This window comes from Daphnia pulicaria, chromosome 6 (genome assembly GCF_021234035.1).
Source record: "Daphnia pulicaria isolate SC F1-1A chromosome 6, SC_F0-13Bv2, whole genome shotgun sequence".
Classification (NCBI taxonomy): Eukaryota; Metazoa; Arthropoda; class Branchiopoda; order Diplostraca; family Daphniidae; genus Daphnia; species Daphnia pulicaria.
Window position 1 is genome coordinate 21,941,839 of NC_060918.1, and position 24,401 is coordinate 21,966,239.

Below are 24,401 nucleotides of genomic sequence, written 5' to 3' on the forward strand. Positions count from 1 at the left end.
GTCCGGTTCATGGCCTATTCAAATATTCGAAAACATCTGGTCCTTTGCATAATCAAACGTTTCATCCATCATCAGAAAGTTTGATTTTTCTGACGCAACGACAAAATAAAAAGCTGTCCAATGGAAAAAGAGACTCCATGGTGTAAAAAGTGACAGCTTAAAAAACCCATTTTTCTTCCGACACATTTTGCTAACAAGTTTTGGGAGAAAATCAATAAGCGGATGGACGGATCAAATGAAAAACATCATTTCCTTTAAATGAGCTCTTTCTTCGGGCATTTAATGGCAGCAAAGGCGAAATCAAAGCAGATGGGATCCGTTCCAATCGACCTCCTCGTTTTAAGCCGGAATCGAGAAAGCTGCCGAGTTCACACACACACATAGCATATAGAAATTGCCCATCAAGAATATATCTCTGTCCGGCAAAGCGTCGAGATTGCTAAAGGAAAATCCATTGTCCAGATAACATTGACGGCTTATTCGTCTAGACAGTGAGAGGGGGCATTAAGTAACGTTGGGCACAATGTTGCACACTGTGTGTTGGCGAATTCAATAAAAGATTGGGTTGCATCAAAGATGATTTCAAGGCCTAGGCAACGAGGGAGCTGCTGGATACTAGAGAAAGCGACGGTCGAAAATGCCCAGCAGCCGTACGTAATCCATTCACGCCGGCCGTAGCTTTTCATTTCACGCTAGCCCCATGTATCCGAAAATTAACTATGCAAATTGATTGGGCGCTGGCAGAGACTCGCTAGCTCCTGTTACGACTACAACTGCCTTAGTTCTTCACGCGTGACGCCGAGGCACCGCGCGGGAGCCCAAAGTCTTTTCCATTGGGCAGAAATCAGCGAAACGAAATAATTCGCCGAGCTGCAACACACAAAAGTGATGCACAGCTGATGGCAAAATGGGTGGAAAACCAGACACGCTGGAAAGAGAGAGAAGCAAAAGGAGCTATAGTCGTTCATCATCAAACGAAAAAAGAAAAAGAACAACCCAGTTCAACTACTCTTGGTCGGCCTTTTTGAAATGATAAAGAACCACCACAAGTCGTAATATAATAAGTTGCTGAACCAACTCTCTTTTCGTCTGCTGCTGCTGTTCCCCGCTTTTTAACTGGATAATATGCCTGCATGGCTAATCGCAATTTTGTTGCCTTTTTGGCGGCAAAAGTCATCAACTTGATATCTTTCGACATCACAGATTTGGAAATATTAACAAGCGATCTCCCACTCAACCGGACCGAAATGGTGGGGGTACTTTTCGGATCGTAATCCGGAAAAGAACTTTACAAATCCGGACTAGGTCTAATCTGTTCAGAATCGCAAGGCGATTCCAACGGAATTAAGTCCGGATTTTTATCTTTTCCCGTTCACGAGATAATCACGGTTGAAAATCGTGAAATATCACGAAAACCCAAAGTCTCCCCCTCCGACTACATCGCTTTTAGCCGTATATTCGGCTTGTAAAAAAAAAACTAATTGTTACAAAATGTAGCCCTTTCATCCCTCTTTCAGAATCCAAAAGGATTTTTTATAATTCTTTGAGATGTTTGAAATATCACGATTTTCGTGATACCCCCATTTCGACACATTTTTCAGGCATTTCATTCGGCGTTGCCGATTGCCGTATATGTGCTTTTCGCCCCCTTTCCTGTCCACTCCTTCGCTTTTCCCCTGTTTCCTATGTATCAAGGCCTTGTATATCGATACAGATGGGACTTGATACATAGGAAACAATGGAAAAAGCGAAGGAGTGGGGGCGAAGTCACATATACGGCAATCGGCAACGCCGAATAAAATGCTTGGAAAATGTGTCGAAATGGGGGTATCACGAAAATCGTGATATCTCAAACATCTCAAAGAATTATAAAAAATCCTTTTGGATTCTGAAAGAGGGATGAAAGGGCTACATTTTGTAACAATTAGTTTTTTTTTACAAGCCGAATATACGGCTAAAAGCGATGTAGTCGGAGGGGGAGACTTTGGGTTTTCGTGATATTTCACGATTTTCAACCGTGATTATCTCGTGAACGGGAAAAGATAAAAATCCGGACTTAATTCCGTTGGAATCGCCTTGCGATTCTGAACAGATTAGACCTAGTCCGGATTTGTAAAGTTCTTTTCCGGATTACGATCCGAAAAGTACCCCCACCATTTCGGTCCGGTTGAGTGGGAGATCGCTTGTTAAAAGCTAGTTCTCAGCAAACAGAAAATCTGAGTTTACCAATACCTCTTTGTCGATAGATAAAAACGTGTTCCGACAAAACAAAAAACATGCACGAAAATCACATTTCATAGACAGCCAGAAAAAACACACGTGCATAATAGAAAGTTTCACTTACTTTTTGGCAGCATTATTAGTCCTGGGTCGTCCTAGGCTCCATTGTTGTTGACGTCGTTTCATTGGGGACATGGCGGGCAAGTTCAGCAGCGTACGACGACGAGATAACAATTCAACGTGAAATGGACTTACCTAAAGAAACAATAGCACAAAATTGGAATAAAGTTAATGCGTGTTGATTGATGGCTCAGATACACACGAGTCAATGTAATACATTTGCGAAATTCAATCATCGTGACAACACGAAGTTCTACACGAGGTTTCGAGTGCTGACAACTTTTGCAGGTGATATATTTCGACAACTTACTTCTGTCAATAATTGGAAACTTGCCATAAAACGTTGCACTGTCCAGAAAATATGATTCTGATTAACAAGTTAATGCATTTCCACTAATGAATTTGAAAGTTTTTCGGTTCACGACTTGAATGGTCCACTCAAAAATCAACTTGTTCCCTTCTCATGTTTCGACACGAGGTCTGGTTCGCAGAGTACAGTTCCGACAACGGCCGCTAGTGGCGCTTCAGTACAGTGACTAAAACCAGAAGGCCTAAGGGGAGGCGTGGAATTTTTCCATTTTTAGGCCTCGTTCTTCTTCAATAGCCATCTAACGGCCATCGATCCAACTCGAAGGCTAAAAATCGCGCCTATTGGGCCTTTTTCGAAGGAGCGCGCGTAAACACGTGAAATTTGAAATTGGCAAAAAAACGAAACGGAGAAAATGAAAACAATAAAACAATTGGCGACACATCCTGCTTCTTTTAATTAGCCAAAAGGGAGTTGGGGGGTAACGTACAAGCTGTTGTTGCCATTCTGTCGCCAGGAATAAATTTTCGAGCCAAATTTAATTACTCATATAATACAGGAATAGAAACAAAAGGGAGAGAGAGAGCGAATGAGACTCGGAGTCGGCCAAGCACGGCAAATTAATGGCACGTGACGACATCTAAACGCGCGTTAACCGTCGAGCAAGGAACTTGTGTGTGTGTGCACATATCGAGTGTGAAGTAGGTTCACTTTACATCGAATCCCAAATGGTCGAATCGTTAAAACAGATGCCGTTTTCGACGTCAATAATCATCGAAACATCACCAGAATTAGAAAAGAAAAAACAAAAAGAGACGTACACACTACTATCTCTTACGAAATGATGGGCTTTTAGTTGTTTTTGTTTTCCTTTTTTCCCTGTTTGGGGGGGGGGGGGGGAGTAACGAACATGCAAAGGCGTGGGAATGTTCCGTGTTTTCACGCTCTAGCGGACCGTAGTTATACTATAACACCAGCTGAGTAAGATATATAAAAGTAATCATCTTCATCGTTAAAAAAAAGAACACCAGGCTCTATAGCTCGGGAGTAGTTAGTAATCGTAATAATCATTATTGAATTCAAACGACTTTTTTGCAGCGGGAACGTAACGTAAAATTTTCTAATTATAACCAGCTGAAGATATTACGCGCAGTTTGCTAGCTGTATATATCTATTCTATAACCGTGTGTTCTTTCATTCGGAACTGTGTGCTGCTGCTGCTATACACTCGCCAGCAGACTGTTCTCTCTCTCCTAGTGCTGCAAAAGTTCCAGGTTTAACTTGTTTCAAAACAGCACAAACCCAACAACTTGAAAATTATCTATTGAAAATGTCCGTCTCGAGAAGTTAAGAGAAATTTATGCAAAACTCTTTGACTGGTTCTCTATACTGCTGCTGCGATTGCCAGTGGGAAAAAATTAACATCTACTACTCAGCAGGTCGAGTCTATTACTTAAAAACAAATGAAGTCGGTTAGCGCATATTCGTGTATAGTACTTAGGCGGTGTGTGTGTAAACTTTCACTCGCTTATTCCCAAAAAATAAAATGAGGGGCGGCCAAGGACGCTACGGAAGCCCGGTAAATCAAAAACTTTAAAGTCGATTTACTCAGGGATGCGTTCATTTGCACAAACTTTCCCATACACCATTCGAATCGGCTTAACGAGCTCTATCGAATGGCGTTAAGTTTGATTAGATTGGAGATTCCGTGCCACCGTGTTTTTCTGCTTTTTCGGGGGAAAATAAATAATATTAATAATAATAACTTTCGATTCACATTCTCGTGTTTTTTCTCTCGGGTACATGTATATTTATTCATTTTGAAAAGTGGCCGGTTTTTTTCTTCCCCTTAAAAATGAGTAGTATAGCTGCTATATACACGGACGGTGAGTTTTAGCTACGAGACCAATTACCAGGCTATGAAATATTATATGCTTCAATTTGTTTGACGATATAGTCGTCGTTACACGACGGAGACGATGGACGGACGGACGGACGGACGGACGGGAGTATAATTAACGGAGATGCCAAAAGTTGTGGAACGTCGTCGAGTAGTTGGACCGAGTCATAAACAATCGAGCGTCATCTAGGCTACTCATTTATATATCTAGGGCAGTTGCGTTCTTGTAGCAATCGCTACGAATAAGTGTCTGCACCAACTGTTCCTTCACGGCCGAAATCATAAAATTTAAAAGAAAAAATAAGAAAAAAAGTAGTCTCTTCCATTTTGTTTGTGTTTTTTTGCATCCAATCACCTTTATTTATTATTCCGTGGAATTTATTCTATTTTAAATATTTATTTGTAAAAACAAAAACAAAACAAAAAAAGAAAGAAGAAAACAAATGAAATTCCTGATGTCCCGAGGAATTTTTGTATGTAATATTCAAAGAGCTGCTTTCATTTCACGTAAACTATTCGGCTTAATTGCTGCCAATTATGCAGGTAGTAGTCTATAATCAGGAGCGAATAGAAGAAGAAGGAAGAAATCAGATAAAGAATAGAAGATGACCACTCTGGACAGGACTCGTTCATCACTTTTAAAGAGCCTTCTAGCCGAGACTTTGATGATCGGGACCAGCAGTTGGCTACAGTTTCTGCATTTCGATTCGTTCATTTATCATCATCAACGCCATCGCCGCCCTTCCAGCAGCATCACGCTCGTTTGAGAGCTAGAAGAAATTGTTTCCCGAACCAGCAACGCCGGCGCAAACTGCTAGCCTCTACTATCGCCCGACTCTCATCCACTGGGCGATGATTTATTGTCCGAGATATCTCACATGTACACTGATTCATTTATTTCCAACCCATCTGGAGATGAAACTTGATTTTCTATACAACTCAAATTTTCTCTAAAGCATTTTGCTGCGAAATTCATCATTATTTTCTAGTGTATAGACAGAAGAAGAACCGTCGATGTCCTCCGCTCATGTCCAATCAAACGACCGCGTCGGACTCGGTCACTGCTGCGCTTGATGCACTCGAAGCGACGACGGTGGAAGTACTCACCGACTCACTTGTGCGTGTGTTTTCCTTTCTTTGCCGAAAATCGTCCTTTAAAGTAGTAGAGAGGGGGCTCCTTATTCCTTTCTCAATCAACGACCGACGAGATTGAAATAGCCCAAAGGCGCAGTTGATGTGTAAAGAGTCCAGGCTCTACTTTCCGCTGTCTCTCATGCCCCCCATCAACTCCGGCGGCGGACGATATTTCAGCCGCCCGATCAATAAAACGACTCGACACAAACACAGCAACTTGGACGGGTCTCTAATATCTCGAAAAGGGTTTTCCAGTGTATAGTATATACATAACAAATGAGCCTCTCGTCCGAAAGTGAGTAATAAGAGAGAAACAGCCTACCATCAGCACACAGCAGCGTCGGCCTGATAAGAAATGGATAAGCCTTTCAGAGTGGCTTTTCTACTCTCTAGCTGTGTGTTTATAGTTTTGTGATGATTGAAAGTAGCCCAGCAAACTTGCTCCTGCAATGCTCGGCATGTAACAATTAAAACGGGACTATAATTCACGAGTTGATATCGGGGGGTCTGGCTATATAATCGGCAGTGAAAAGTTTCAGGCCGCTGCTGCTGCAGAGAGAGTTGTGTGCATAATTGACGGCGAATAAGAGCTGGAGGAATAAGAGACAAATAAAAATGATTCGACTAGGGCTCCTGGCAAAAAAGAGATGTTGCGCCTGCGCCGATATCTTTTAGGCAAAGTCTACTACACTTCCTTCCGCTCTCTCCCCCCCTCTCTCCTTTTTGCGGAAATTATGTCGCCTTCTCTTCCCGCCCACGTTCCGGATGGCAGCCAATCACGGCCCAGCCGTGTTTTGGCTACAGAAAACATCCAGCGAGAGAGTGAGCGGCATATAGAGACGTTCGTTGTGTGACAAGGGTGGGGGGGTTGAACAGGAAACACATCCAGCCTGCTCCTTTGCTCCATACACTGCCTTTATTATACCACCCACACACCCTTTCATCGCCCTGATCCCCCCCCCCTCTCTCTCATCGTCTCTTCTTCTTCTCATTGGTCGTCGTGACGCCCTTTTTTCCAAAGAGAATGGGGGGGTCTCTCCCCCTCACCCGATGAGACAGAGGAGGGTTGGGTGGGTGTTGAATCCGGTAGCCTTTTCCATCCGGCCTATAATATACATGGCCAGTCTCTTTCGGTGCATAAAAGCCCGAGTCTAATTATACATATCCATCATATCCTCCTTGATGTGCTAGGGAGCCTATCAGGGAGCAACACGACGACGTAGACGACGGGCAAACAACATGGCGCGCGAGGTCTATACTTTGCATATTACATGTGCGATTATTATTCGGCTGCTACAACACATAATAATTCATTATTGAAACGACAGACAGACAAACGGACGGACGGACGGACAGGGCAAACCCAGATAAGGAAATGTGCATAGAAAGGCTATTCCATATTCATTCGGGGCATTATATTCCGCACAACCCCGCGCTCCGGACGGACTAATATAGCCGCCAGATGATGATAAACTTTGAAATGCATTAAGAAGGAGAAGGTGAGCCGCCTAAATAATAATAATAATAATCAGGGGCCAGCAATGCATAAGCCAGAAGGATGGAAAATGGAATTTCACATCTATATAGTGACCGTCACGTGTCAGTTTCGATTGGGCCGGTTCGTCGAGTCGCCGTGAAAAGAAATTCTTTCCGAACGAGAAAACTAAATTCGTGACTTTTTTTTGTTATAGACGATAGTACAACGTTCGTCCATTTGAGGAGATCAGCCCGGCGTATTTAAAATCTGGCACGGCGATGAGAGCTGCACTTTAATATATAACTGGCGTCCGACCGCCCGAGTAGACGAGAGAAAAAGTGACGTGAAAATCAGTTCGATATTAGAACATGTAATCTGCTTAGTGGTCTAATATGACGCGGGCTAGACAGGGGAAAAAGATCTGATTGACGAAGCGGGCGGGAGAGAAATAGAGCGTGTCAATGTGTCGACCGATTTTAACTCTTTAAAAAGTCAAGAATTATTTTTTTTAAATAAAATAAAAATGGAGGGAGAAAGCGGCCGCTACTGTTAGATCGTCTTGGGTGGTGGTGGTACGCCGTCCATTACCCGGGCGCCCATCAACGGTGTGTGTGTGTGTGGGTCCGAGTGATCTACCACATATATTCCTATCTGGCCAGCTGCTATTAGATACACATTTGATAATACAATATCCATGGCTGCTGCCTCCATAGTCCCGGCTGGCACTCATCATTTGCCCGGCTGTGTGGGGATTAACAGTCGCCGAGAAAGTGGGCCAGCAGTTCAGCAGCAGTTGTTCGTTTTGAGACATGACAGATCCCATTCGCTCTTAGTTGATCATTTTCGTGCGGGACTTCTGGGAAAATAATTCGGACCGAGGCTCTCTGATGATGGAGGCGCCCCCGGTCAGTCACGAAATCAAAATCAAAATCAAATATAAAATCAAAAGTTTCCATTTCCCTTGGCTGTGATATTAACGTCTGCGGGATGAACGGGATGAATGGTTGGAAACGGGTGGGAGGGAGGGGTTGGAGGAAAATCAAACGATTTTGTCACATGGCGTCTTCCGCCGGCCAGTCGGTCGCGGTCGTGAATTGCTTTTCGTCTTCGACTTATCAACCGGGAGAAAATAGAACAAAATGAAGCCGACGCTGTGCTGCCAATAAACGGTTGCCCGGCGGGGGATGTTGATTGCAACCCGCGCCAGATTCAAAAGTCACATCACAGTAAAGTTTCTCATTTCTAGAATCAACGCTGTAGGCTAGTAGACACACACACACAAGTTATAGATGGACTCAAAATATATAAACTGGGCTGGATGATGGGCCGGCTTCTCTCACTCTCATCCCTGGCCAATTTGCTGCTGCCACGGCGATCCAACAAGACCGGAATCACCAAGGCCAATCTCCGTTTTCTCGATTACTTTCCGGCGCTTGACTGACGGACGTCTGTGAAAAGTTAAGTTCGAAACTCTCTCGTTTCACGAAAAAAATTTTTGATTTTGATTTTAAAATCTGAACGTCAAAATCTCTGACTCGGACATTTTTAAATTCATTTCATTTCACTGGGCGATGACATCAGCAGAGTCGGACGATGATTCGAATCGACCGCGAGATGGGAAAACGGCCAAGTCCATCGACCGAAAAAAGGCGAAAAATCCACACAAGAACACGATGCACACAGCAACAACTGAACTGCTGATACGATAGGTAACGTACTGACAACATTCGCGTTCCCACGGATAGTCAAAATATCAAATTGTTTTTTTCTATCATCGCGGTGTTTAATTCAACAATAAAACCAACCCTCTGCTGCCCGAAAACTCGTTTTTCTATGGAATTGAAACAGCCAAACAAGAAGAAGAAGAATCTAAACTTTGGTGAATAAAAATAAAGTATTTTCAAATGAAGCCACCGGTTTTATTCGAAATGAAAAAGAATACAATATCGGCCCAAAAAATAACCCTAGATGCGCCAAGGCGTATTATATGCAAAACAGGTTTGAGAACAAAAAGGCGATTGGGAAAATCGGCTCCTTTTATTGCCGATGTATATCCGTTCTTGTTTTTTATTTTTATTTTATTTTTTTCTATTGAAACCCCCCGAAAATAAAAATAAAAAAGAATTACAAGAAAATCGCCATGGGAGTGATGGAATGACGAATAAAACCGGTCGATCGCTCTGTGTGTAGTACCGCGATGGACATTTCACACGGGGTGGGGTTTTCTCTTTTGTGTGTGTGCGTGTGTGTCCCCTCCCTCGTCGGACCGGCCGTCTCTCGCAATCCGAAAGAAAACTTTTTCTTCTTCTATCGGCAGAGAGAAAAACGGGTTTACATCATACAAGATCTCGTTGCGTTGTAGCTGCGAATAACTGGACGCGCATACCGGTAGAGTCCCAGGCGGCTGGCGCTGGCCGATGTGATGGATGGGAGAGAATTGTGTTTGACCGAGAAGAGAATCTAAACAACATCGGCCATGACGGCGATGCTCGGTCACACGCTCTTTGATTTGACATTATGCGACAAAATTCACAAAAGCTGGGCTGCACAAAACCAGATTATAGGAGGAGAAAAACCAGTCTCTTGCAAGAGCGTCTAGTATATTTTGTTTTGAAGAAATTCGTGGAAAAGCCGTTACGCCATTTATTTCTGACATGTTCCATTATAACTTGGAACAGGATAAAAAAACTGGTCGATGTGTATAGCGAGAAAAACCGGTCGAATCATCATCAACGGCTCTTTTGGGAGCAAAATAAAAAAATGAAATAAAAAAAAAACTGGTCTTCATATTTTGATATAAAAATGTGTTACTACTTCTTGAAGGCAATGGAGAGTGATGGAGTCTAAATATAGCCGCAGCTAGAAAGCTATCATCCACAATGTCCGTTGTTTCATCGATAAATAATTATATGACTTATCGTCATCATCCCAGTGACATTTTACCGACGCTCCTACCAAAATTCCCACAAAAGTTGTTCAAGTTTCGGGATTTTTAAAAAATTTGATTTCAAAATTGTTATTGTATATTCGGCTGTAGCCAATGAGTTGCATCGCTCTGGACATGTGAGCTGATTAGCACCTGAATGTTGTTTCTACCCAAAACATTTTCCTTTCTATTCGTCATGGAGGGGGGAACGAACGAAATATCCCGCTGACCTTTTATCATATATGCGATGCGACCCCCTCCCGGAGAGAAAAAAATCACGCCCGACAGGGGGACGCCCAAAAAAAAAGAAAAAACAGATCAAGAACATTTTTCAGTTCCTTCTCGTTTCCTTGGCAAATCTCATGATGAATCGCCATCCGCTGTGTGAACCCTCATCCGTCCATCCATCAAAGGAATAAAAGGGGAGAGAGCTGAGCTAGCTAGCTATTCAAAAGTGTTTGCATAATAGGTTGGCGACGCTGACGCTTTTCATCATCACGAAAATCCCTTTTCCTATTTAGACAAAAAAAAAAGCACGCACAGACGGAAAGATGTTTTTTGGGGGATCCAGTTTTGTTTTTTTCTGGGGCCATTTTCCAAACGAGGGGGATATTTCAATGAGCTACATCGTCATATTTTCCGACCGGTTTTACCCCTTTCTCCCTACGACGAACAAAACAAAAGAAAAACGAACGCGCAAAAAAAAACTATCGGAAATTCAACCAAAAAAATAACAGAGACGCGCAACTTCCCCTCAAACGGTTTCTATACTTATTTCATTTTTTTGGGTCCGTCACACAACGGCTGTGACGGGCGAGGATCCTTATTGATCCTCTCTGTGCATTTCCTTATAGTCCGGCGATAGACGTGCGAAATGAGATTTTCAATGAGGGCGGCGGCCGGGCCCATCAGCCGTTGGCAAAGTCTTGTATATTTGTCGACTCTCTTTCTAATCTACACATCGTCGTCTGCTTTATAAACATCATCATCATGTATATATAAACTCGGCCAGCAGCCAGCGCCGAAACCTTCTAAAATCTTCAAGTCGCCCCCTTGGCAGCAGCAGCAGCAAACAACAACAATCTAAAATCGCCTCCAACGAAGATTTCTCTTGTTGGCCGTCCTCCTCCTCTTTCTACTGCTGCCGTGATGACGGAAAACAATTAGCTAATGAAAAGACACAGCAGAGAAGGAGAGAGAGAAAGGAGGAGTTGCCATGACTGTGTAATGAGTCCAAACTATCCAGAGAAAAAGAGTAGACGGTAGTAGTATAGGATAGAGGAGCTCTTGGGGCTCTCCTCTTGGCGACATTTCCAAGAATTCAGCACACACACAGCAGGTCCATAAACAAAAGACATATTTACTCAAAGGAGGATATTTATACAGCGCCCAAGAAGAAGAAGAAGAAGAAGCGCCCATGTTTTATTTCTTCCGGCGGCGGTTGGTCGGTATATATGTATTACGCTAGAGCGGGAATCAACCCACCGCCCAAGATTTACTTGGCCAAGTTTTCCTTCTCTCTCTCTTGAATGCAAGTCATATAAATCCTATTTACGATGTACATCTCTAATGGCAGCACAAGGAGCTACTACTATAGAGAGACACACATAAATATATGAGCGATACTTTTGCGCCCAGGATGGATGGATATATATACTTTGCTTTCTCCCCCAAAAGTTTATAATCTATCCGCAGCTTTGGTCTCTGGTCTGGGCCCCCCTTCCTCCTTTGCACGTGTTACTTAAAACTTGGGCATGTCCCCCCCGCCGCCGACGCTACTATACTTTATAAAGGGACACATCTCCTAGACGATCCTGATGCTCGGCGGCAGAGAGAGAGAGAAAGTGGGAAGCAAAAGCTCCGCCGTTGCGCACCACCGCCAATTGCGTGAAACTTGCGCGCGCCCCTGTTCTCTCTACTCCTCATCCATTTCCGTTCGGGAAATAAAATTGAAACGAAAAAAAAAAGTCGGACAATTTTCCATTTGATGTGATCACGCCCTGCGTTTAGATCTTTGCCAACTCGGCAACGATTGGCCGGCTGAGAGAGACGCCATCACGCAAAATTCCCGAGACTCCTCTCTCTCTCTCTCATCACTGGCGACGACGACGACGAGAGAGTTAAGACACTTGAACACATTCGAATTCGATCGGGGGCGTCTCGGCACACTCTCTTTGTCTACTATACCCACCCGGATGACGAAGCCTTAGACGAGCCGAAAATTCCTGGCCTTTCCCTTCAATCTTCTCTTAGACGACGACGAGATGTAATTACTTGCTCGACTGTACTCTCTACGTACAGTCTATAACATCATTAAAACGCCTAATTACTGCGTGCTAGGCGTCGTTGCCTATATTTAGCGCCCAACTTTAAACTGCCACATACAATATGACTGTCTGTTACATTTCCCAATACCGGAATTTGAAAAAAATTAAAATTAAAACAGGCCTAAAATGGCTGTCCAATACATTTTGACATTCATCCGTCATCATACCATTAAACGGCCTAAATCAATAGAAAATCGTTTGCGGTAAAAGTTAAATCAAGTAAAAAGTAACTGAATTTCAATAAGAAATGTAATGTAGTTTGTTTGTAATGATCTAGTACTACTTTTATTAGAGGGAGATGATGATGATGCAATGTAGGCATGATGCCGGGCGCTACATATAATAAGATGCCCGACATTTTTACAATGCTCTCTCTCTCTCTCTCGGGGGGTTGCGCATTCTTGGCAAAGAGACGCCGGACGAGGAGATAAGAGAGAAAGCGCATCAGCCGTGTTAATGTGCATCGTTGATGCCAGCTGCGAGGCGACTCTCTGCTGACGACAACGACGGCCAGAGAAATATAAGACGACGACAACGACGCTAATATAAGGAATACTGCTCCTCTCTGGCAATCCAATCAAAAGCGGGCGACGAACAGAGAGAGACCGAAAGCCTTCGTCTATATACTTCAATGCTATCGCCATTATATTATTGTCTCGGACTGATAGATAGACGTAGGCTGCTGGCCTCTTCTCCCACTTGATTACATTTCTCTGCTGCTGCCCATGTGGGAGGATTTCGTCTATATATCCCCCCCCCCCCCGTTCGAGTGCATCTTTAACATAATGAAGACCTTCATTATGCAGGCTTTATGTGTCATCATCATCAAACAAGGCCCATCATCAAGGGACTCTGCCTAGGCTGCAGCCTGAGAAGGAGGAACTATAGAAGAGCAACAACATTTCGCGATGAAAATCGTCATCTTCTCTCTCTCGTCTAGCTAGCTCTCTGTCGATCCTTGTTTTATTGTTATTTCCTCGTAATTGCCAAGACTGCTCGGTTGCCTGTACTCGGTACACTCGCCGTTGTGTGCTGCTGGCCCTCTGATGAGTCTCTCTCTCCCCTTTTTGTTTTAAGACGACGAGGTACCGGGAGGAGCTTGGAAATATTTCATCACGATGATGTATACATAATGAAACGAGATAGTCTACGGCGTTGTACTGTCTACTGACTGAGCTAGATGAAATCAACTTGATGTCGTTTTTAAAAAAACATTTTTAACTCTTTCTCCCATTGCGGTTATGAATGTGCACCGCATAATAAATAAGAAACTTACTCCAACTGTAGCTCTATTTGTGTGACGTATATACGTGTGATCGCAACGGACACCACGAAAATCGGCTTTTGTCAAACTGCCACTCATCTAAATCAACGGGCAATCACCTAGACGAGACTATACACATAACAGGGACGATAGAATATTATCGACGGGGCCTAGTATAGTGTATATAGGCTCCTATTATATAAGCGAACTGCTAAGCGGATTGGCCGATTGTTTGCGCCTCCCTTGGCCTCAAAAGGACAAAACAAAATTCAGAAGGCTTGGAAATAGTCGGGCCTAATCCAGCACCACCCCACTCGACTCTTATAGGCATCGAATTGCAGTGAGCGGCAATCAAAGATTCATTCGAATCGAAAATAGACAAGAGGCTTATCAAATTGAGTTGTGTGGAACCGGTTGTATGACGGCGTTTTGACTTGTATCAACCCCATGATTCAAATCGGCTCTTTTCATTTTATTTGGGAAAAATCATTTCAAAATGGGCAATAACAAATGAAAAGGTCAGCAGCGCCAACGTCACCTCCCCGTGTGTCGTCATTTGAAGCTCTCGGCGGCGGGTCTCAGGTATACAAATCGGCTACATGATCCCCAGCACAGAGTGAATGTTTGGCTTCGTACAGACTCAAATATGAGAGAAACACAATAATGTAGGCTGCTGCTGCCCTCCAGCTTCTATATGGCCTATGGAGAGACGTTTCGTTGCCGGATCCAATTTCGTCGGGCTAATACAAATGCCCGCCATTTTGTGACAGTTGGGCGAGAGAAAACAAGCGCCTCAGCGTCTTTTCCCCCCCAAATTTGATTGCACAGGTTCTCTTTGACCAACATTTCTAGGTCACATAATATCAGAGAGCACAGCAGCTATACCCCTTTTTGTTTATGACTTTGGCCAGCAGAGTTTCCTGTTTCAAAACGACATCGTCAAGAGAGAGGCCTCCGAGAAGTGATACACTGCCCAGGCCTGTAATAAAATTTCAATCATCTTTCTTTATAAATTCTGTAAAAATCATTTTATTTTTTAAAAAAAGCCTTATTTTCATTTAGGCCTCTTCATTTCAAGTTGGGAATGTTGACAGTCTAATCAAATCAGATGCGAGGCCGTTGTTGCATAGCCTTGCGTGTGTGATACGCTATTTTTTCTCTAGCTCTCGTTTTCTGCCAACGGCCGCTGCAGTGGCCAGGGCCATCAAAAATAAATTAGAAGAAGAAGAATCGAGTGTGGCTGTTGTTGGGTGAAAGTTGTGCAGCCGTTCGCGTTATTGCTCTGCCCAGTTGGTCTATTCAGCACTGAGTCATATTTTTCTTTTTCCTTTTTCTTTTGATACACATATACATAATGATATGTAATAATAACAATAGTTCCAGCGCGCCCGCTTTAGCTCTCTCTCTCTCTTATACATATGCAGAGTATCATGTGGAGTTCACACACACACCCACATATCAAAATATATATATCTACCTATGTGTGTGTGTATAAACAAAAGGCGATGTACACACACACACCATAAATATGGCGAAAAAAAAAAGATGAGGAAAGTATAGTAGACGAAAAGAAAAAAGAAGTTTTATTGCCCGGCTGCTGCTGGTCGTCATGACCGCGGGAATAATGGTTTATTCATTTCCCCCCTCTTGTTGGAAAACTCAACTACTACCTATGATATGCTGCCGAAAAGTGTTTTTTAACTGGGTAATAGAGATCGGTTATTGCATCAACTTTCGTTTTATTACTACCCCCCAAGTTGTCAATTTAAATAATTCTTTTGGAAATCGGGGCACACGTCAATTGATGTTGGTGGGCTGGGACGCAGACATTGCCAGCTGAATGATATGCGTCTATAAATAATCAAACAGCCCGACGACGACGCAACCGAAGACGGCGACAAGCACTTGGAAAGTCTCTGCAACATTTTGAGAGGGGAGCGCAGAGATGAGAGACGGACTACTCGGAGAGTTTCACCATTCCGCAGAGCCGCGCCCTTTGCTGATGGGCAAATTGGCGAAAATCTCTTCTTATTCAAGTTTCAAAACTCGACGGCGAGAGAGAGAGAGACTATACTGTAGTGAGAGGCTCTAGCCTTATACTTATATACGGCCGCCCGGGCGACGACAAGTAAAAGCGTAGATCCCGAAACTGCCAGCAACTGGAGCCGCCGATAAAGTTAACTTTATAAAAGCAATTAGAGCTCCAAGTCTTGGCCCCGGCGACTCTCGCATTATAGCCTAGACGCTCCTGCTCCTGCTCCTGCTGGTTACAGTCGAGAGTCGCCATCGCCCACCAGCCAAAACTTGCGACGGACGTATACAAGACTCGATTGAATTGAAACCGAAAAGATGCCCATGATCAAAGTGTGTGTCTCTCTACAATATTTTTAAGGGAATATCTGGAACAATCAAAAGTCCATTTTACCCGAATGGCCTAAAAATATAAGATTCAACTTAACTGGTTGGAGGGGGAAATGCACAGGGACATTTGATTGGAAACGCCAATAATCAGCTAGGCGGGGCGGGAATTTCAAATGTCATCCGGCGCACAAACATCTTTAATGACGAAAAGCTGTCACACAGCACAAGAGAGAGGAGACATAAGGCGACGACTCTCTTCAAATTACCTCCCTCCTTCTGCTTTTAATTAAATAGTTGCGCCATCAGGTTGCAACAGCAGCAGCAGCCATGTTTCAATTATTCCGAGTTGCAATGCGCCTTGCTGCTGGATCTTATCCGTCTCTCCACTGCCAACTCTGGCAAGGAACCGATCCAGATTCTTATTGAAATTTCGTCCGAAAAATATGCAACGCAAAAGGAGTTGAGAGAGAAAATATGCGCGGGAATCAAGAGCTTTTTGACTGATGACATGTTGGGATTTTTACTACACAAACAAATTGGAAGCCCGCAAGGGTTTTTTCCCATTTTCGAAAAATATAAAAAAAAAGTCGAAATGGGACAGCGAAAAAATTTCGGGAGAATTATTCATCAGAGCGCTAAAATTCTACTCGCCAGTATTATTATTATTATTATTTATTGTGTACGTGTGTACGTGTGCATATTGGATGATGAATGATGGACGCCAACCATCACCAGCGGGGGTTTGGGATTTTCTTTACGGACGGGAATGCAGCAGCTCGTTCAAAATATACAAGAGACTCAACGTTGCCAAGAGAACGAGGATCAATCACAATGTTTTAGGCTGTGCCGTGTATATTTTTATACACACGTTGTGTGATCAGGTAGATAGTAGTACAAATGGTTAAAAGAATCCGTGTGTACCCACCGGCGTCGCATTTCTATTTTTATTTTCTTGGCGTCGTTTTCACTTGAGAAAAAAGGAGAAATGATGATGGCCACCCACTTGTTTTCCTTGGCTCTTATTAAAAACCAACCAAAACAAACACACGGAGTAAATAATAATAAAAGAGATGGGACGTCGTTTAACATTAACCAAAAAGTCTTTCGTGTTGCCTTGGCCATATGACGATAACATCAGCTGATGTAATGATAAGTCAACGCGATCCACTCATCCATCAATTTGGTTTTTCCTTTCAAAAGAAGAAAAAAAACAGATTTACATTTTCTCTCGCTGGAATTTTTCAAACGGTTTTTCGCCTACGGTTGCGATCTGGTTGGCTGTTGCGTGACATTTTCGACTTCACTTTCGGAAAAAAACTTGACGAGTTTTGTGGGTGGAGGAAACGTTGTCGGGAGCGGTTTCACGTGTAGTGTGTCGACACGATAAACGAGCCCTTCAAAAAAGGTTGCGAAAATCTTTTTCGATTGTTTTTCTTGGTGCGTTAATAAATTAAAAAAAGAATCACGCCAAAAGCGCCCGAGGGTGTCGTACACCATCTAGCGGCCGATCCCTACAACCCCCTACAATAATAGGGGCGCCAAATTCAAACCAAATAACCCCAATCAAATAAACCCAAAAGTCGATAAAACGAAAATAAAAGATAAAATGATTCGACCAGATATTTATTATTGAATTTTTCTTTTTATTATTTTTGTCGTCAAGAAAAATGATTCTCACTTTTTTTGTTTTGTTTTTTTCAAGCTTGAATGCAGCAGATAAAAAGTAGAAACACAAAAAGAAAAAGGTAAAAGGGATGGGGGAATACTTTTTTTTTCGAGAAAAAGAGTGGGGAGAGAGAAAATGGAGATACTGTGGTAAGTAGCAAACTTGTACAAGAGAAAATGGCATTTTTTTTTTGTGCCCGTGTGTGCGCCAACGAGAATTTGAACATGAGACTCACTACACACACACACAGAAACACATACATACACACACACAAGAAACATGCGTACAAATAAACAAGGTTTCAAATTTTTGTTTGTTTGTTCACTTGTTGTCGAAATTCTTGGGGAGGAAAAGAAAAAAAGTTTCAAACAGGTTTTTTTTTTTCTTATTTTTCGAATAAAACAAAAAATGGTTTTTTTTCGAGTCGCCCTCGAAAAGAGACAACAACCGAACAACGACAGCAAAACAACGAAAAAATAATTCGATCGAACACAAAAATTTCCCTTTTTCGGATGAAAATACACAAAATGTGGCAGGGACACGGAGAAAAATGGTGAACGAAAATAAGTAAAGATGAAAAAAAAACACGAACGAGAAAGAGGAGAAACAACCCCTGAAAAAAACACACCTTTTTGTTTTATGTACAACAAGAAAAAAAGAAACACGACACGGTTCCCCTGCGATGACATTTCGTTATCGTGAAAAATACAACAACACCTTTTTTTTTCTCGGGTCGTTGATGTTCTCGAGGAGACATTTAGGGCCAAAAAAGAAAAAAAAAAACAAGTCTAAATGTAATAATATAAACGAGTTACACACACACACACGAGAAAAGGATGTGGGGGGAATTCAGTTTTTTTTTTTCAATGAGAGAAAAAATATTATTTACCTTTTTTTTTAAACGAGACACAAACGAAAATGTTTTTTCACGCAATCGATTATTTTTCACCGGGGATTACCACAAAAAAACGGCAGAGAACCACACACACACAAAAAAGGAGGGAAACACATTTTTCTCCTATCGAAAAATAAACAAAAAAAAAAGTTTCTGCGAAGTTTTGTCCGTTTGCGTGTGTCGATAATATATTATTATTACGTATTAACAATAAGCTATTCGAGATACTGTTTCACATGCCAGGTAGTGAACAAGCCACTGCCCTGTGCTCTGTTTGAAATCTGAATGAGGAAAGAAAACTTACGGAGAGGAAACAAATAGTTTTGAGGTATTTGAAATTGGAACTGGACGCGACGACGCCCTCATCTGAGCTTCAAAAAATCTCCTTGTGTCTCCAGCTATTTATAATTAATTGATTCAATTTTTTGAATTTGAAATCCGTGAGAAATGTGTGGGAGGGAGAGAGAAAAAAAAACACACACAAACTAGACAAACTAGATGGAGCCATCATCTTGTTTTAAAAAAACAAAAAAGGCACCTCAGTTAATAAATTAACTCTTGTTTTTCTTGTTGTTTAAAGTGATGGCCCTAATTATTATTTTTTACAAGATGAAAACGCCTCCCATAACAAAAATTCCATCAGGTAAGAAATCAAAAGAATTTTATTTTAGTCTCCCCCCTCCCGAGTTTGTGCTCTAACGGTGGGTGGTGCGAGGTCGGTTCGTTCAAATCACCCGCGCTCTTTCAAAGTGAGGGGGAGAGTTGGCTATCCCCGAACGAAAAAAAACGGCAGTTGAATGGAATTTAGTGGGGGGATGTGTGTGTGCGCGTAAGGAGGAGGATTAACAATTGATGGATCACTGCCGGATGTGTGGCAAGTTTTCTTAAAAAGAAAAACAATTTGAAATCGGCAGGACAACGAACAAACGTGGTGGTGACTGGGCGTCAAACGACAAATCAAAACGCCTTTTGTTTTTTGTTGTTGAAATTATTTGTCTTTCCCGCCCAGTCCGAAATCGAAATCTTTGCCGGCCGACATTAAATTGGCCGCGGCCGCTGCTGCTGCGGCTGCAGCCGCCGCCGGATGGTGCGGATGATGAGCGTGATGGGCGTAGTTCTTGATCTGGTGCAACGAGATGAGCTGGTTCGTGTTGAAGGCGTTGGCCGATTTCATCGACTCCATCGTCATCATCGATCCTCCACCCATCTGCGATGACGAAGACGACGGCGTCGACGACGACGAAGAAGGTGGCGGCTGCTGGGCCGTTTTGGCAAAGGCTCCAAGAGGATCGTAGGGAAAGTAGGAACGAGATGCGGCGGCCGCGGCGGCTGCTGCTGCCGCCGCCACCGCTGACTGGACGCCACCACCACCTCCGCCGCCCATTTGACCGCCACCACCTCCGAGTCCGACCATACCTCCCGAACTTTGAATGGGCGTGAAAGCGGAAATGGATGAAGATGACGTCTTGGAACTGTCGTAACCAATGACTCCGCCGCCACCTCCGATTTGATGCGGATGCAATTGTTGTTGTTGCTGCTGCTGCTGCTGTCCCAGCCGGTCGTCGTGCAAGCGGTTGAGGTGGTCTTGTTGTTGTTGCTGCTGCTGTTGTTGCTGCTGGTTATTGTGAACGCAGTCGTCGTTCCGCTCGTGGCCACTCGAGTGATTCATGACGGAAGATTGCTGTTCCAGTCCGTTGGTTTCGCCCGATTTGTTCCAGTAATTGGAATCGGCTGCTGCTGCTGCAGCGTTGGCATTGGCCGCCGCTGCGGCGGCCGCAGCAGCAGCAGCAGCGGCGCCACCCCTGGACCTCTTCTCCGGCCGTTCCGTGTGCTTGAGCAAGTGCTTGTCCAGGTAGGTTTCCTGCGTGTACGACTTGCCGCAATAGTTGCAAATGTGCGTCTTGAGGTGTTTCGACTCCTTGTGCTTTGGAATGTGCTCGAGGAGGGCCGTCTCGTCCTGGAAGCACTTGTAGCACGAGTTGCACTTGTAGGGCTTGTCCGTCTGGTGGCAGCGCGAGTGCGACTGCAAGTTGCTCAGCTGCGAAAAGGCCTTGGTGCAGTGCGGATGGCGGCACTTGTAGGGCTTGTCGCCCGTGTGCGTCCGGATGTGCTGCTGCAGGTGACTCAGCTGGGTGAACTTGCGCTGGCAAATCTCGCAGCGGTACGGCTTGATGCCCAGGTGGATGCGCGAGTGCTGCGACAGGTACGAGCTGTTGGCGAACGACTTGGAGCACTGCGTGCATTTGTACGGCTTCGACTCGCGCATGTGGATCTGCGTGTGGAGCTGGAGGTCTGCCTTGGAGCCAAAGATCTGCACAAAACAACCAGAGAGAGAGGACCAGTCGCACAGACCGATCGACCAAGAGAGAGAGAGAGATAGAGAGATGACTGACTGATTTTTATGTGATTTTGTTTGAAAAATTGGTTGGTGTAATAATGATTGTTTTTTTTAAAGGCACGGAGGGGCTCTGTTTTTTTTTCTACTGGAATACGCGAGAGAGGCAGTACCGACAACCAAAAATCAAGCAATGAATGAAATGATTGAGAGATGGGACAGAGATTAGAGAGCCAAACTACCAAACTTTTTAATTTTTTTAATAAACAAAAAGGATAGAATAAACCACAACCAAATGTATAAAATCAAGACACGAAAAGAATAAGTTATTTGGACTCTATAGCAGTAGAGTAAGTAGGTAAAATAAAAAGGTAAAAAATAATATCAAAGTCATCAAACCAATGGGTCCATTTTTTTATTTTTATTTAGGGGATTGCGAACTTTGTCATTGTCGTCTACCATCTCTCTCTCTATCCCACCCCAACTAAAATGTCTTTTTTACTAACGAGAATTTGATTGATTTATTTAAAAAAAAAGACTATCTATTGAAATTCTGTCCTGTACTAAATATCCCCACGGGCCACACACACACACATCGTAGAAAAGCCCCAAGTCGATCGCCAGCGCCGCAACACTTTGTCGAAACATTCAATCAAAATTTGCACAGAAAAACACAAAACACACACACACAAGTGGGTGCCAATTTCTTGTTTAAAAATCATCACAAATGCACTAGCAAAAAAAAAATTTGTATCTCCATTTTCTTTTACGGTGAAAATCATAAGGATCAGGTGTGTGCAAAAAAACTCAAAAAACTCAAATCATTTGAAAAAAAGAAATTTCATTTTTAAATTTTTTCTTGGTCAAAATAACTCAAAAATTGTCTCAAATTATTTCGATTGGTCGTTTAATGGGGCAGCGCGAGCCACAACAAATGGAGGGTGTGGATTGTTTTAAAAGTTAAGACCCCCCCCCCCTCCAATCAAAAATAATTTTCCAGTTTATTTAGACAACAAAATGAATCAGCGGTTGACATTTATTGGCGCCTAAATCTTTTTGTCTAGCCTCAAAATCCCTAATTTTCTTTTTATTTATTCTCATTTCTTTTACGAGGTGGACGTTAATTGGGGGGTCATAACTTGTTTCTCATTTTTTTATATAGGCCCTTATTATTATCCTACTAAGCTCCTCCCTCCTCGAGCCACACACCAACACCTGTGGGCCGTGTGAATATCGATGATATAATCAAAACTTTTACAAAAAATTTATATTTTTGGAACATGGGAGGAAAAAATCTTTAAAAATAAAAAAGACTAAACAAAAATTTATGAATCCCACGGTGTGTGTGTTGCGTACCTAATCACTTTTTACGTCTGAATTCATTAACCTTTTCCAGGACGTGGACAGACAAACAAACGTATAAATAAAAAATGAGCAGAGAGAGAGAGAAGAATGATTCATCAACAAGACGGATGACTGGATGTTCCAGTGACACAAGAAGAAGAAAAATAAAAGGAGATTGTGTGTGTGTTTGTGTGGGTTCGAGTGTTGACTAGATTCGAAGCGACAAGAGTTGATTCTGCGCCTTAATCAAGACAGCCAAGGTCGTCGACCAACAAAACAAAAAGGGGGAAAATCGTTTCCAGTAGCTCAATGGACCTATTAAATAGCCATTAGAGACGAAAAGATTTCTTCTAATCATGGCACACAAGACTTTTTTCCGTACAATATCCCCGAAAAAATAGAAAAAGACAGTTGCAGACCGAGGCATATAGGAGGAGGAATATACCGGCTTATAGGGGGCCTCAGGGCTGCTGGCCAAAAAAAAAGAATAAACAGCAGCAGCAGCAGCCAGTCCTATAACCGTAGAATGTGGTGGTGGTGGTGCCAACCGAAAAGCAGCGGTACATATACACTATGTATATATATAAAAATATAAGCCCCTATCGGCCACCTGTTACTCTCTGGAGTGTAGACCAGAGGCTCTTTCTCTCCTCAAGATACGCCGTGAGGGGGGGGCCACAAGAAGAAGAAGAAGATCCTTTCCTATACAAACAGCACTGTGTGTGTAGTAGCCTGAAAAACTAAATTACCTCTGGGCCATAAACTCTCTCGTATTTTTTCGACTTTTTCTCAACGACGACGACGACGACAACGACTCGGATTTCACAGAGAGACCCCCACACAAAAATGTGTCAAAAAAGAGATTTTTCCAGAGGGGTGAAGAAAATACCATCAAGAGAATAAGTAATGATGACCCGAGCTTAAAAATTAAAATAAAAAAAGGTTCCAGCTACGAAGAGAAGAAAAAACGAATGGGGTAAGTAGTAGTAGTAGTACCTTGCCATCTCCATTGTTTGTATTGGCATTGTTGTCGTTGGGGGTGTCTGACCGGACCGAGACATTGACCGGTGGCGACGACGACGACGACACTGACGCAGCAGCACTTTCAGCTTGATGCTGTTGTTGCTGTTGCAAAATTTGTTGTTGTTGCTGTTGTTGTTGGTGGTGATGATGGTGGTGGTGGTTCATCAAATCGTGACCAGACAAATGGAGTAAATGTTGGTAACTTTTGTGGTAGTCCATCGAGGCGACCGCCGCCGTTGCGTAAGGATTGACCAAGTGACCTTTCATCTGGTCGCCCAACAATGCCGCCATTTTAAAAGGCTAAGGGGGGGCTGGGTGCACAATGGCAAAATCAATTTCGACTGGTTTTTCAAAAGAAAAATAACACACACAGTTATGTATCATCAATTCGAGGGGGGTCAGTTTCTCTATTGTCACCGGTCAACACGGCCCATTTTTCCGATTCATTGAATTATTTCGCCTTTTTCAAATAGAAGAAGAAGAACTTGTCAGTCGGCGCACGCGCAAACACTTTTTCTCTCTTCTCCCAACACACACACACACACACACGAATCAACACGTGTCCAAAGAAAACGAAGCGAATCGTCGCAAAATTAGTCAAAACTCGTTTGATGTTCTAATCACAACACACACACACCAAGTAAAACACACACACACCAAATAGTAATAATGAAAAGAGATGTATATAAGAATACAAGAGAGCGAATCGACCGTACGACCGGTTCGGTCCACAACTGGCAGCACGTCTGACCGAGTGTCGACTGTGCCGTGCAATCGCCTTGCCTCTTTCTGTTGGGTTGGAAAAGTAAAAAAAAAAAAGATGGCCGGCCTTCTTCTTCTTCTTCCTTTCTATTTTTTCTCTCTTTCGAACGGTGGGGAGGGGAGTAGTAGGAAAAATAGGCGCCCTCCGGTGGGATGGGGAAGCCCCATAGAAAATGGCCGAAAAAATATATCTACAAAAAGGGGAGGAGGAGGGACCCACTAAAAACCATCGTCGTCTGCTAGGGGGGGGGGGGGGATCATCTTTCTGATAGATACAAAAAACGGTCTCTTCCTATTTTCAAAAAATACAGACGCCATTTTGCAAAAGTGACGTCAGAAA

General features: G+C 43.1%; 1 protein-coding gene across 3 annotated transcripts in view; it reads right to left on the reverse strand.

Moving 5' to 3' along the window:
* LOC124342568 (zinc finger protein rotund-like) overlaps window positions 1–24,401 on the reverse strand; it is a 119,694-nt gene that overhangs the window by 49,678 nt on the left and 45,615 nt on the right. Inside the window, exon 7 of one of the 3 annotated variants that reach the window (XM_046795568.1) lies at window positions 17,683–20,908. The exons of the other annotated variants lie outside the window; for them this stretch is intronic. Coding sequence (XP_046651524.1) covers window positions 19,586–20,908 — 1,323 coding nt within the window. The 3' untranslated portion in view covers window positions 17,683–19,585. Of the gene's footprint in view, window positions 1–17,682; window positions 20,909–24,401 lie in introns of those variants that run through there. 3 annotated transcript variants of the gene reach the window in all.